Genomic DNA, 15,883 nt, shown 5'->3' on the forward strand with positions numbered 1-15,883 from the left:
CAGGACCTGCAAGGAAAGGTGACGGCGGCATTTGTGGGGAAAAAAAGGAACCTGAAACAAAAATATAAAGTAAGATCATTCTGTAACTTCAAATACAGAATAAAATGAAACTGTGCTGTTAAAATGCTTTTGTATTGTGTTTGTGCATCTTTGCAGGATCTGAATTGTCTGCAGACTGGTGTGTGCACTGAGGATGGAGAAGAGTGTCATGGATGAGACGCTCCATCTCTCCAGCTCTTACTGTCTCATCTGAGCCAGATGATGCTGTGGTCTCTTCATCCTCAGTGACCTCAGAGCCAGCGAGAACATCGAGAAAGACCAAAAGACATTGTTCTTTAACAATGAACAGTCATAATGACAAAAAGCAGAAAAGATGATTATAATGGGTTTGCGTACATCATAGTATGAGATTATATACACAGGAAAAAAGGATTTAAATATCTTTGAATAATCATAGTATTCATATAACCATAATACATTAAAAATTACATATGTTTTGGTTTTGTAGTTGTTTTTGTTATTTATAAGCCACAGGTATGAAACAGGAGAGAAATTCAACAAGAAAAAGAAAACAACAAAGGAGATTTAGGCCAGTTGTGTGTGTAGATGAACAATTTTAAACAAGATATACAGAAAACAACATATTCACGAGATAACGATTTGGGGTTTTAATAATAATAAATAATATCTTCAAGGATTAAATTGTGGGACATTTTAGTAGAGTTAAAAATATAAAAACTTTAAAACAAAATAACATTTATTGGTTATACTTAAATCACAGTAAAAGGGCAGATTCAATTAAATTTATGCATTTAGCAGACGCTTTTATCCAAAGCGACTTACAGTGCATTCAGGCTATCAATTTTTAGCTATCATGTGTTCCCGGGGAATCGAACCCCCAACCTTGCGCTTGATTGCGCAATGCTCTACCAATTGAGCAACAGATGTTTCTTAAAAAAAGACCACAAAATGAGCAAATTGCATCAACATCGAAATATTTACAGATAGGTGAATTAAAACCTGTCGCTCATATCTTTTAAATTATTACGTCATAGGTCACATGATAACGTCAACATGGCGGACGACGTCCGGATCGCATTCGTACTAAACGAGATTAGGCTGTAGAGAACGTACTGTTTTAGCGCTCGAGAAGTAAGCACTTGTTGAAATGAAGTACCTACTCACTGAGTGCGCAGCTAGTGTCTTATTTGAACTTGAGCAGTTTCTCTGAGCGTCTACGTGACAAGGGTTAAAACAAAGAATCCTATTGGCCGAGGAGAAAGCGAGTCGCTTTTTAATTGGCCCATTGCCCCCGCTGCTTTGACTCCTTCCTTTCTGTTCATCAAGTTTGGTTGAGTTGTTAAAGAGTTCATGTCAGACTTAAAGAAGCGTGAAAAACTCGCGCCTTCACACATAATGAGCGGTGAGTTCACTTTATACATCTGAGTGTGTTCATGAGCTTTAATCACGATTAACGACAACTGTACTTGATGAGTTTTACAGCGAGTGTGATATTATCAAACACTGACATCGATTCGCCCTAAACAGCAGATTATGTTGTTCGTACACCGCTAAAGTGATCATAAACAACAATCATCGTCTCGAAATCGCAAACAGGAGCCATCTAAATTTGATGTAGAAGTTTTTTGTTTTTGTTTCTGGAGTTAGTGACCGTGATCTTGTTTGCTAAGTTGTGAAAGTTGAGTTGATCTTTACAGCGACCTACATTGAGTTATTAACTTACATAACACGAGCGACGATAAACCGCGCTGAACTAACGTCACAGAATGGACGTCAGCGACGATGATGAAGATGAAGATGATGGCGACGGAGATCATGAAGAAGCGGATAAGTGTTAAAGTGTTTTAGTGAAGGAATATGGCCACTGAACGCGTGTCAGCTCCTCAGCTAACCCTGCTCTGCTAACCTTAAACCAGTGAACAGCACACTAATAAACACATGCTTGTGCTCTTTCTGACTTTGTTAACTGTGTGTCAGATCCACAGATGAGTGAAATAAGTTTCTGTTAACTGTGTCAGTAGATCCACAGCAGAGTGAGATGGCGGCGCTGGTGGACAACGACACGAGCTTCATTCAGAAGAGAAACCCCAGCAGCACAGCTCCAGTGAGTGCTCCACTGTTTAACCCTTCCCTGTCCTGTGTGTGTGTGTGTGTGTCTAACTGCTCTGATGGGAGGGTTATGGGTGGATCAGGAAGGAGTGTCTGCTCTTAAAACTCTCTCTGGGAATAAAACCCAGCCGAGTCCTCTGCTCTGTGATTGGAGACCAGAGCAGATTTCTTCAGACTGAAACAGACTGTATGAATGTTTGTGGACACAGGTGTTTGTAGGGTTAATAATTGTTGATTTCGTGTGCCGGACAGTCCTTTGTCCAAATGCTGATGCAGAGTTTGTACTTGCTTTAAAGTGTGTTTCTGTCATTATTCAGTTCTCTGTCTAGATTAGAAACACAAGTGTGATCGGTTCTTTATTGATGTTGTTAATCAGATTAATTTCTTTTTTTAAAGTAGGTGACCAGAAAATTCAGTTGTCCAACATAGTTGAAATCTCTTTATTTATTATCAATACTTGATCACACGTGTTTTTATGTTTTTACTAATTCTTGTGGGATCTATAATCTTGTTGAAATAACTATTTTGATGCTTGCAGGTTTTAATGCAGTCCAATAAAAATATGAAAAATAGTAAATGTTATTATAAGTATAATACAAATATTATGGCAATAAATTGCACACTACAGTTAAAGGTTTGGTTCAGCCAGAAATGAAGTGTGTCGTTCCAAACCCGTGAGATCTTCAGACACACAGAGGTTCAGTTTTACCAGCGCTGCTATCTCTGCTTCTGGAGCTCGATCACAGAAAGCATCAGTGTACGATCAATGATACCCATCTTGTTATTATTTATAGTGATACAGTCAAGATTTTTAGACGTTTATTCATGGCCTGAATTTCATTTTTGAAAGTAGGGGCAGTTTCCCTCTTAGGTGACTCTCAGAGGGATTTTTTAGTTAGAGGGGAGCATGCTTTTCTTTTTTTTTTAGACATTACAAAAATATATATTTCTCACCTAAATGTTTTTACAGTGATGCAGTTGCATCACACAGTGGACCTTTTTCCCACTTCCAGGTTTCTCAGCAGCAGAAGTCGTCATAGTTGGGTTAACTTGAGCAGTGAATGAGAACATCACAATTAGGTTTTGTAGCAGAAGAAAAACTCCACAATAATAATTTCGTGACTTTCATAAAAAAGGAACAAACTGAGAGAGACTGATAACAACAGACAGACATCACCGTCCATCCCAAAGACGCTGCATTGGAAACACCCTTGCATCAATATTACCAGTTGTTTTGTAATTTGAAGGTGATAAAATACAAAGAATAGTGTTATAAATGTACATACATGTTTAAAAATATATAAAACTGTGTGAGGTTCACACTTACTCTGTTGGCAGTCCATGTGTGTGTTCTGCAGAAGCAGCTTTCACACTGCAGACGAAGTCGTGTGTGTGTGTGTGTGTGTGTGTGTGTGTGTGTGTGAGCATGAGCTCATTCTCCAGGAGAGCGTGCGAGCACTGAATGGTTAAACACTGCCAACCATTAAAAAGAAATGCAATTTATAAACTTCAGTGATGATGCAACACTGCCTCGATTGTGCAAGTAATAATTCCCGTCAGTGTGCAGCCTGCAGCTCGCTTATAGACAGACGCGATGTGATTTGATTCGTGCATTTATAGAGAAATAGAGAGAGCGTGTGCTGATTCTCTCACGCTGTTTGTGAAATTCTCACAGAAAGGTTTCAAATGACTAAGTTAATAAAGAAATATGAATTGTACCTCACCTTCAGCATTATAATTATTTTACCCATCATCAGCTTGAGATTGGATCTTCATATAGACGGCCGATCAAACATCCCAAACTGATAATCGGCTGATAGTGATCACTAGCCCAATCGAAGCACCCCTAACCTTTACTGTGATTGTTATCCACTGATGAGAATATTTGGCCGATATATATATATTTGGCAATATATGGTTTATCTGAGTTCATGATTATAATTTTCATTATAATACAGTATGCCGTGTGAATCGACATATTTTTCATCACTGCTTAGAATACTAGGAAATATGTTGCGTCTTATTCTGTGTAAGAAACCTCATAATCTCACAGAAGGATTTATTTCAGTCTGTGCAGAGAAAGTGAGATTAAAAGCTCATAGACAGTAGTGTGTTTGACCAAAATCCCTTCCTCTGTTCTCCTGCAAACCGATCGGTGTATGACATCAAGCACCGCGAGAGCCACAGATAGGGTCCTATGATTTCCGCGATGCAGGAATCCAGTCATAAAAATGAAATTTACGGTTTAACAACATCTGCAGAACTGCCCTGACAGTCACTTCATGAGCATTTGACCGTTTGATTTGAGTAAAACTAGCGTCATATCACATCATAAGTCTGTCGTATCACATACACAGAACTGTAAAGGTACGGTAACCCATCAAAATAAAAGTCCGGTTTAATTTAAAGACAAGTATTTGCCATTTGTACTATTACTATTGCTCAGCAGAATGTACATAGTCTACTACTAAAATGAAACCAAGATCATTTTTTTAAGGAGTAATCACACAACATTTCTTCCATGTTTTATTTTTAATAATAAATAAACCAAAAAAATAAAGTTTGTTTAATTTTCAATAATTAAAAGATAAATTAAATGAATGTTTTAATGCCTTTATTTGATAACCAGAAAAATGTAAATACACAACAGAATTTCTGAGGGGGGAAAAAACCTTTCATAAGGCTATTTTAAGGAAATAATTTAACAAATTAACTTGTTTTTTTATGCATTTAAATAAGTACACATGCTAAAACACAGAGTAAGGTAACAATAAAACATATGGTGAAGAAAAAATAAAACATTTCATAGGGACCTAAACATGTAATTTTTGTTAAACTTTTAATAAATTGATGTGAAAATGTTTGTTTTATGATTTTAATTAATTGGACATGCTTTTTGATTAATACAGTTTAATTTAATTATTAAATTTAGGAGAAATTTGTTTTAATCATATAATCTTAGGAGTTGAGAAATTAAAAATGAAAAAAATTAAAACGGAAAAACGGAATTTGGAAAAAAATAAAACTGAATTTGAGGAAAAAATGAAACTGATTTCATAAAACTCTACACAGAGAGCAGATGGTTCTCTCGAATCTCTCCTGCGGTACTTTGAAGTCTGATCGGTCCGTGTGCTTCTGCTTCAAATCTTCAAGCTTACGCTCACATCCGCACTTAATCATGTCTTCCGCATGGAAGTTCTTCGTTGGTGGTTATCGAAATTTAATATTGACTGTTTTTCTGTTAACTTGATTTGGGGCATTTTCATAATAAATATTCATATTCAGTGAACTGCGTACAGCTTGATGAATTGAGTCATTGAACACCGCAGGAGAGAACGCAGTGTTAGCCAGCTAGCTAAAGCTCCGGTGGAAAATTATTAACTAACACTACCATTTTTGAGGTATATTTTGAGGTGAGGGGACTGACCAAGCAGACGGTCAAGTAGTGCACTGTTCTATCAATAAGCAGACCTGCCAACCTGTACACAATTTGTGTAGTGGATACGCATTTTGACTTCAAAGTACGCTGGTACGATTTGTCACTCTAAACTACGCAAAAACCTGGTGACGCCTCTGGGCTCGCGCAGTCCTCAAATCAAGCAACAGCAAAAGAAGAGTTCGACCAATCATAGCGCTAGGTTCTTTTCCCAAATAGCAAGTGGGGATGATTGACCGATGTGTAAAGCCTATCATTAAAAAGAGACTGAAAATTGACACCAATAAAGATTCCCGCTCGATCCCCCTTCCACTACTGCCATTTGACTGATGAACAGTAGGCTACAGTAATCATAATAATAATTAGTAATAGTTTTTGACTCATGGCTGAAGTTAAGTTTCTCCAGCTCTCCCCAGGTTGGCAAAAAAAGCATCTTAAAATGCATCAGATTGATGCTTCAAAATATGGAATATTAACATTTTTCTTCCAGGGGGGTATGTCCCCGGACCCCTCTAGAGGGGTAATATCCTTTTCACCTTTTTCACCCCTGACCCGTTTTCATGCCGGTCTGCTAGATACAGACTATTTCATTATTAAAGGAAAGAAATAAAATATAGGCCTATGCATATTAACAATCTATGACAAAAATGTTTCAAACTAGGTTAGTGGTTAGTTCGGCAAAAGTTAATCTAGGAAAATCAGTGCACAATAATTTTAGAAATCCAAAGATTTAGTGAAAAATAATAAACATTTTTGTCGGGAACAAATAAGTGTTGGACTAAATATGGTAAAATGTTACACATTGCTATTTGTATCATTATAAAACCCATTCATTAAAAACATACATTCATGTTTTTATATGTAAGTATATACTATAAAATGTAAAAGAAATGTATTTTAAATGAATAGCATATATTTTTTTTTAATAAGGCAACATATGATGGATACGATAGGACAAAACAAATACAGAGCAGCACGAAGCGTTTACAGTGAGACAGCCTGACGCCGATTTGCTTTAAGCGTTTCATTCTGCACATCGGATGTGCACATTGTAAATGCTTCGTGCATTCATTAATATACGCAGTGTATTATATATGTTTAACAGTTATAGAGCCTTTTTTTAACTGTTTTAAATTTCAGTTACTGTGCATGTTAAAAACAATTGAGTATTTTCTATGCCCATGTTTTGTTCTCACAGACACCTGGAAGCAAGTAACGTTAACAAAACAACATTAAACTCCGGCAAGAAGTTAAAAGTAATTTTTGCGAATTCATAGACCTGTATTTACAAATCAAGTATAATAATGGGAACAAAGAACGACCTTGGAGAGAGTTTTTCTGAGCTGACTGTTGTAACCGAACGCGACCAGTGCTTAAAGGCTGACTGACAGACACAGCAGAGAAAAGAGTTTGTGTTCACTTTAAAGTAAGGACTTAAATATGCATATGTATCTCACATTAAGCCAGCAGTTCTCCGCTCCAGTCCTCGGGCCCTCCAGCTCTGCACATAGTCTCTTTTCGTTAACACACCTGATTCAGATAACCAGCTCGTTAGAAGGGAGCTCCGTGCATGAACTGTGTTCCCATTGACATGCTCCCTACACCATGAGCCAAACATTAATTCAGGTATTTGCGCTACGCAGAGTCTTCACACACAGAAAACTGTAACATCATATACCTCTGTAAATAAAACAATTTAAATTGGCGTCTCTCAAACTTCAATGCACTTTGAATGGCACATATACGTTCATTTCGTAATCATGGCAGAATATCCAGTGATGTTCACTTCGCAGGGCACTTATGTTCGAATAGTCTCAAGCAATAAGAGAAATGTACAAAATGTGCAGAGCAGGGGGCACGAGGACTGGAATTGAGAACCGCTGCATTGAGCTATTGTATGGCTTCAGGAGTATGGCTTTCTGATCGATACCCGATCCGAGAAAAATTGCCGTATTGGAGCTGATACCCGATTAGAAAATTGGATCTGTGCATCCCTAGTATTTCTATATAAAGACTTTTGATAATAGTTTGGTAAATGTATTCTGGGATTGAAGCGATGTGGCTATGCAGGGAACTACACTACAACCAAAATGGACGCATATGCCACCTTTTGAAATTACATTGCGACCCTAATTTTTTTGATGTTGCAAATGTATCATGCGAAAGAGCTTAATTCAGCACTGCGGTGTTCTGGTGTTCAGGGCGCACGCAGAGACACGTCTCAAAGTCTTCTTGCTTTTGTACCGACAAATACATACTAAATATGTCAAAATACCCGTCTTGGAAAGTGTGTTCGAAAAGTCTGTGGTTATGTCTTAAGTGAAAGTAAAGAGTTGAGAAAGAAATCGGATGTGTATCATTATAATGGATGCATTTGTCTCTTAAGGTGACCGCGCCTAATTTACTAGCTCTGCTGTCAGTGTCTTTAATGAATGAAAATGAAAGTAAATCACTCACTGCTCTTGATTGAATTACTTTGTAGTTTTAACAAGAATTTATCCACAGTCAATCCAAAAATCAGATAGAATTCATTATATTGTTTTACTAATGGCTGCAGGACACTAGTTCATTTATGCAGTAAGTAAAATACAGTGAACTGTGAAATATTATACCCAAAAATTCTTCATACTGTAGACTGCCAGTGAAATTGATTAAAAATAAATTATAAATTATTATAAATAAATAAATTAGGGACCTGACCATGTTTTGCTTTAGTGTTTCTTTCTTTAATTGCTAATGCAACCTTTTCACACCACAGACTGAACCAAATTAAGCTTTGCTTGGTAACTGTTCAACAAAGTATTGATAGTTGTGTAAATATTGTCATACTGACAGTTGTCTGAAGTTTTGGTTGATTGTAATCCATTACTTATCTTTCTATCAAAGTTATCTGACATTATCAAGATGAATTTGTTCTGACACAGTTTAACTCTGAGTTCTTGTCATATTTTATTACCATTTTATAAACTACAGCAAATAAACTGATAATGTGAGAAATGTTGAAGGTGTCTGAATACATTTTGGTTTGACTGTGTATTTTATTTTACAGTGAAGACTATGCAGTGCTATTTTAAATTAGTTTCTGGACACCTACAAACTTAAAAAAGGAAACATTGTGTAATTAACTCAAATAAATAAATAGAACAAGCACACAGTAAATATTAAACCATTTCAGCTGCAGCCCTGGGTTAAGGAACCAAGACGGAGCAATGCACTGTGTGTACTGTAAGAAATAAAACAAGAAGGCATGTGGTGTAAAAGATGGCAAGGAAAATAAAAAGCACATCTGTATGCAATACAGTTTCATTATAATACAGAGCAGCTTACTATAATTTGTGCGACTAAATCATGTTTTGCGCCAGTAACTGAAAACGGTAGTTGCGCAAGTGCTACCAGTGGAAAAGGTTTGTGTAGTTCCCTGCTATGTAAACCTTGTAATGCCATAATAAAGGCTAATAATGGCTGAATAGAACAAAAGAATGATGATAAAGGAATAATGAGGATAATGTCTCGTACCTGACGGATGTGTTTGGCTCATTGAGTGACAACAATAGAATCACGAATGGGGAGTTAAGACAAAAACACAGACAAAGCACACAGGAGTGTTTACATGTGAGATCTTACAGAGATGACAAGTGCCATAAATCAATCTGATTAGCCTTCTCTAAAAACACACATGACATGGCCTTAGAAAATATTTCATAAAATTCACAGTTTTACAGATTAGATTATGAAATTTTCAGATGAAGCTTTGGTAGACTTGTGGTTTAGCTACACTGTGTTTCTAAACTCATATCACACATCAACAATTTTGTTAATACATTTAAAAAATATGTTTTTAATATTTTTATTTTTGTTTTTATGTTTGAGCTTGTATATCTCTATAATCATAACAGTCTGAGTGATTCTGATTCCTGAACCGTAAACTTTGAAGTGTCAGCTTTGTGAACAAATGTTGATTATGTATGTAGTCAGAAAGAATCATGAGCAGAACCCTTTTTATTTTGGGTATGTCATTTCTGTCTCTATGCCAAAAATGGGGGGTGACTGGTAAGGGGTGAAGTAGTGGAGTTATACAAGCCTCTCTAAATGCTGAGGGAAAAACACCAGTGTGGAGGGATGTGTTAATGATGTGAGTGAGTACAGGTACAACTGCAGGAGAAATGGCTTGAAGGAGATGAGATGGAATAGGATCAAGCGGGCAAGTAGTAGGATGATTAGAAAGGATGAGTTTGGAGACTTCTGCCTCAGAGAGTGAAGAGAAGGATGTAAATGAGTGTATGTTTGCTGTTGATATGAGCTTGACTGATTGTGGTGTGGAAAATTGTGCACTGATGTTTTTAATTTTATTAATGAAAATGTGGCAAAGTTGTCAGCTATTAGAGATGAAGCAGGAGGGGGACGAGGAGGACAAAGAAGTGAGGAAAATGTTTTAAAAAGCATGCAAGAGTTAGACTACCGTATTTTTCAGACTATAAGTCGCACTTTTTTTCATAGTTTGGCTGGTCCTGTGAATTATAGTCAGGTGCGACTTATTTATCAAAATTAATTTGACATGAACCGAGAGAAATGAACCAAGAGAAAACATTACTGCAGTCCAGCAGTGAGAGGGCGCTCTATGCTGCTCAGTTCTCCTGTAGTCTACACTGAAGACAGAGCGCCCTCTCGCGGCTGGAGACGGTAATGTTTTCTCTTGGTTCTTGGTTCTAAATAAATGCGACTTATAGTCCAGTGCGACTTATATATGTTTTTTTCCTCGTCATGACGTATTTTTGGACTGATGCGACTTATAGTCCGAAAAATACGTAATTGAAGGAAGATAGGAGTGACTGATACACATTAAGGTCAGTAGTATTTTTGGATTTGCGCCACACCCTTTCAGCAGCTCTAAGCTTAGAACGGTGTTGGCGTAGAACATCAGATAACCAAGGGGCAGAAGGGGTGTTACGGGCTGGCCTGGAAGACAAGGTTTCGTCTGGTCAGAGGAGAACTGGCCCCCAACTGAGCCTGGTTTCTCCCAAGGTTTTTTTCTCCATTCTGTCACCGATGGAGTTTCGGTTCCTTGCCGCTGTCGCCTCTGGCTTGCTTAGTTGGGGACACTTCATCTACAGCGATATCGTTGACTTGATTGCAAATAAATGCACAGACACTATTTAACTGAACAGAGATGACATAACTGAATCCAATGATGAACTGCCTTTAACTCTCATTTTTGCATTATTGACACTGTTTTCCTAATGAATGTTGTTCAGTTGCTTTGACGCAATGTATTTGGTTTAAAGCGCTATATAAATAAAGGTGACTTGACAACGGGCAAACAGTGTCTAAACAAGATGTAAGAGTAGAGCAGAAAGTATCAGTAGCACTGTTAGCATCAAGAGAAGCTAACAGTTTATGGGAAGGAAGTGAAGATGAAACCATTGCAGATAGCCGGGAGGGTGAGAGTGAGCGTAGATTACATCGACGTGGTTACGTCAAGTGATGTGTCTGGGACCATGTTAAGTGATCAGACGTGTGCAGTGGAGTAACCAGAACATGATCAGTAGAGCAGTGTCGTGTATAAATAAGGTACAGGTGGTTCCCTGATTTGTTAGTAGCAGTAGTTGACACTCGGTTGAGATCAGAAGAGGCAAGCAGAGTGTGGAAATCAGCATACAGAGGTTTATCTAGATGGATGTTGAAATCTCCAAGCATAACTAGGGGAGTACCATCCTCAGAAAAGGTTGAGAGCAACACATCTAATTCATCCAAAAAGTTACCCAGTGGTCCTGGGGGTCGATAGACATCTACAAAATGTATTTTAAGAGGGTAGGTAACAGTAACTGCATGAGATTCAAAGGAGCTGTTGATACCCAAAGATGGTAAAGAATTAAATTTCCAATCATTAGAGATGAGCAGACCAGTACCTCCACCTCTTCCAGTCAAACGGGGGGAGTGGGAAAATGAGAAATTATTGGAGAGTGCTGCAGGTGTAGCAGTGTCCTCTGGTTTGATCCAGGTCTCTGTTAGGGCCATGAGATTAAGCTTTGAATGACTAATAATAGAAGTAATGAAATCAGCTTTGTTTACAGCAGACTGGCAATTCCAGAGACCAATAGAAAAAGAAAGTAGTGTATTAGCAGATATAGGCAAAGTGTGCAGATTGTTAAGATTGTGTGATGTGTGGTATGGGAGTGGTAGTGATAGTAGGGATCTGGTTATCTGGTAAGAATTGGTTATAAAAACTGAAACAGAGGTGAAGCACGTAGAAGGAAAAAGAGATTAATCAAAGCTATACTTATATCCCTTGCTGGTGTCCCTGCCCGGTGGTGTCGATGGTCTTTACACTCTTCGGTCTTCACATGAGGAGGCCTGAACTGCAGGGCTGCCGCGGTATACTAACCTTTTCTATACCCTTCAGACAAAACGTAGAATTTACCTCTGTAGAATTTAGTAAAACAGCTGTTTATGAAATGCTGCATACTTTAGGGCCAGTGCTAACTATAAGAAGTTGACCTCTGCAATATGAAGGGCCTCCGTTTCATGTTTTCATGTTTTTCACAAATGAATGCGCTCTCTACTTTTTACAAATAAAATGAAAAGAAGAGTTCTAATGCGCTGTCTTCTGTATCTTATGCACACACATGCTCAGTCACTCACACACATCAGGCTTTGCGTGCAATCAGACATTCAGGATCAACATTATCTAGCTACGTTATCTTTCTCAACACGTAGCTGGTAACATCATTGTTTCTAAAGGGATTAAAGCCACAGCTTCACTGTTAATAGAGAAATGCGACTTGCATGCACAGCCTCTCTCTCTCTCAGATCATCGTCATATCTATTTTGAACACAGCATTTCTTTTTAGCAACGTCATATATTACCCTTTAATAATTATGATTGGCTCTGTCATATATAACATTATAATGAGAACACTATTGTATTAAAAATATGTGAATTATTTGGGTTTATTTGCTACTGCAACTGTTGCAGGACAGAGAGATCGATGATCCAGAAATGATCACTGAAAAGGCTAGCTAAATCATTTAAATGTTAGTACACTGGTAGAGATGCAATGATAGCGTTGTTTGCTTTTGAAATGCAAAAAATTAGCTTGTTTTTTTTTTTTTCTTAATTAGCAACAACAGTAATTTCTGGAATGCCTCTAAAGCATATTTCTCTCTCCAGGACTCGCAGCAGCCGTCCCCTTTAGCACTGCTGGCTGCCACCTGCAGTCGGATAGATGAAAACGACGCGGCAGAACAGCAGTCGCGCCAGAGCCAGGACTCCCAGATCGAGCTCCAGCAGCCCCATCTGACCCACAGCAGTAACGGCTGGCATGTGGTCCCTGCAGGCGCTCCGGTGTCCAGCAGCTCTCACAGCACCGGAGCCCTGCTGCAGCCGCAGTATGTGATGGCCTCCTCTCAGAACCTGCAGGCTGCTCCGGTCCTCAGCGCCCTCTCTGGGGTCATGCCGGGCGTCCAGTACCAGATGATCCCGCAGTTCCAGACCGTGGACGGACAGCAGCTCCAGTTCACTCAGACGGCTCCGGAGGTGTCCACAGCGGGTCAGTTTCAGCTGGTGACATCTCCCAGCGGGAATCAGCAGCTCATCGCTGCCCCCAGCAGAGCTTCTGGAAACATCCTGACTGTCCCTGGCCTCTTCCAGCAAGCCATCCCACTGCAGAACCTCAGCCTGAGCGGAGCGGTGCTGCCCAATCAGGCGCAGTTCCTGACCAACATGCCGCTCAATGCCAACATCACGCTCCTGCCGGTGGGCTCTGTAAGTGACGCAAACGCTGGAGGAGCTCATCAGCAGCTGCTCCAGAGCACCACAGCAGCAGAGTACTGCACCACCTCCACCAGCACACAGACCACTGCGCCGGGAGGCGTCCTAACGCTCGCCCAGAGCAACACATCAGAGCCAGGGAAGCCCTTCCAGAACACGTCCGGAGATGGACCGAAAGTGAGTCAGGCTCAGATCGTCATTCAGCCGCAGCAGGTGCTGCAGAGTGTCTCGGCCGGCGGCCAGGTGTTCGCCACACAGAGCCTGTCTCAGGACGGACTGCAGAATGTTCAGATCCAGACCATCGCCAACGGCAGCCCCATCCTGATCCGCACCGTCGGGCCGAATGGACAGGTCAGCTGGCAGACGCTTCAATTGCAGAGCCCCGCTAACACCCAGATCACGCTAGCACAGCCCGGCACGCTCTCAGGCCTGCAGACCATCAACCTGAACACACTGGGAAACACAGGGCTGCAGATGCACCAGCTGCAGGGGGTTCCCATCACCATCACCAACACAGCGGGTGAGTCTGCTACCCTTCTTCTGTTCGGTCCTTTCTATAAACATGTGATCAGTACGCCTGTCACGATAATAAATTTTGCTGGACGATAAATTCTCAGAGAAATAATCACGATAAATGATTATAATGTCGTTCTAAGACCAGTTTCAACTAATATAATGTTAATGGCATAATAACGCAGGTACACCTTTTCAAAGATCAATAAACTTTTATTTTAAGGCAGATTCCCAGCAAGAAATACCAACATGTTGACTTTGTGTGGCTTAAAATTTATTAATTTTGTATGTTTTATTATGTTTATATGCTGTTAACCGAAAGTAAAAATTTTGACCGATGAAGGGCCATTCACAAATCTCGTCTTTTGGGCGCTCAAGTTTGTTATTTCATATGCGGTATGCGCGCTCATAATGGACGAAATGCGCTCGTTTTTTCCAGGCGCGTCCGCCTGATGTGGGATCTTGTTAAAAACATCTCAGCTGCTCAAAATGACACAAGCGCACCAGGTCATGTGACAAGAACCAACTCAATCAGCTTCCTTCAGGGTGATGATACCTGTTGCACCCAAACACTGCAGAGTTTATTTATTTTTTATTATTTTTTTAATTTTTTTAATACTTTTCTTCGTAAATGAATCTTGTAACAGAGTTACAGCAAGGTTTTTCGGTGGTGGAAATCCATTACTGAAATGTACTTGTTGAAACTGATATCGCGGCTGAGGGTAGCTTAGCAACTACAGACACCTCAGTGAGCGCTTTGGAAAGGAGAAAACAACACGTCTAGCATTTTCCACACATTTTTAGGCGCGGCGTGGATGGCCCCTATTACTATCAGTTAAAAGTTTGTGTGTGTTAACTCACTGGGCGCATTGACACACGCCTACAGACATATTTAGCTGAGCAAACCAAATGAAGCGAGTGAAAAGTAGGCCCATTTCGACAGAAAGGGCAACGAAGTTACTTGCAAAATATGCTACGCGGTGTTAAAATAAAGCAGTAAGGCAAGTACAATGCTGTATCACTAAAGATGCAAACATCCACAAGCAAATAAGAAGGCACTTCCCAAAGCTGGTCACTGAGACGTTATCTCTTTATTCCCGGGACATCTGTGCCATCGGAGAGAGTGTTTTCTACCGCCGGCTGCGCTCCAGACTAACCCCACATCATAACAGGTTACTTTTTTTTTTAATAAAAATTGAAAAAGGAAATTATACCGGGCAGAAAAATGATCAAGCTAATTTTTTTTTTTTATCGGGTGATTGATTTATCGACTATCGTGACAGGTCTAATAGGCCATATTTCTAACAATAAATATTAAATAAAGTGTCCACCAAAGCATTTTTAGCCAGCTGAAAAATGTCAGGCGCTCTTCTGAAAACGACCAGCTGATGGCGCTTGAACACTTTGGTGGCACAGCTGAGATGTTTTAGTTGCTATGATTTGGAATATTCACCGCAGTAATATTACTACTAGTATCTAATTTTGAAGAATATTGCTGAAAATAAAAATGCAGTAACCAGCAATATTAACTTCTCTATCGTTGTTCTGTTATAGTACAAGTATGATGATTGGTCGGTGTGGTGTTTGTCCCACCCCTCCTTCATTGGGTAAAAAGTGACAGTCAAGTGCTGTTTTACTCAAAGCGAAACCGTTATCAACTCACAGCTGCAAAAATACATAAATAAATAAAAACAAACTGAGCAAATTAACTTGTGAAATATTATGATGGCAGTGCATCAGTTTGCCAAAGAGAACACAATGTTTAACACACCATTTACATCTGGTAAAGAGCAGGTATACATTTCTTTCGTACCAACTAACAATATGAAAATACGAACACTTTCATGAATTAAAAAATTTACATTAGAACAGCTTTTCACAAAAATTAGTTATGCTAGTGTTTCATGAATGAGGGCCAATGTGTAGATTACATGAATAATGAGACTGATTTCATCCATACCCTGGATTCACCCTCCGGCAGTGAAACTAAGTCAAGTCACCTTTATTTATATAGCGCTTTAAACAAAATAGATTGC

The 15,883-nt window shown here is 39.3% G+C and overlaps 1 protein-coding gene across 2 annotated transcripts in view; it reads left to right on the forward strand.

The window, feature by feature from the left end:
- Positions 1–1,218: 1,218 nt before the first annotated feature.
- sp1 (sp1 transcription factor) overlaps positions 1,219–15,883 on the forward strand; it is a 35,952-nt gene continuing 21,287 nt past the window's right edge. Inside the window, exons 1-3 of one of the 2 annotated variants that reach the window (XM_059538333.1) lie at positions 1,219–1,423; positions 2,040–2,125; positions 12,735–13,854. In XM_059538333.1, coding sequence (XP_059394316.1) covers positions 1,372–1,423; positions 2,040–2,125; positions 12,735–13,854 — 1,258 coding nt within the window. In that variant the 5' untranslated portion in view covers positions 1,219–1,371. The remainder of the gene's footprint in view (positions 1,424–2,039; positions 2,126–12,734; positions 13,855–15,883) is intronic. The other variant, XM_059538334.1, reaches the window with a different exon arrangement.

Source organism: Carassius carassius, chromosome 44, assembly GCF_963082965.1.
Source record: "Carassius carassius chromosome 44, fCarCar2.1, whole genome shotgun sequence".
NCBI lineage: Eukaryota > Metazoa > Chordata > Actinopteri > Cypriniformes > Cyprinidae > Carassius > Carassius carassius.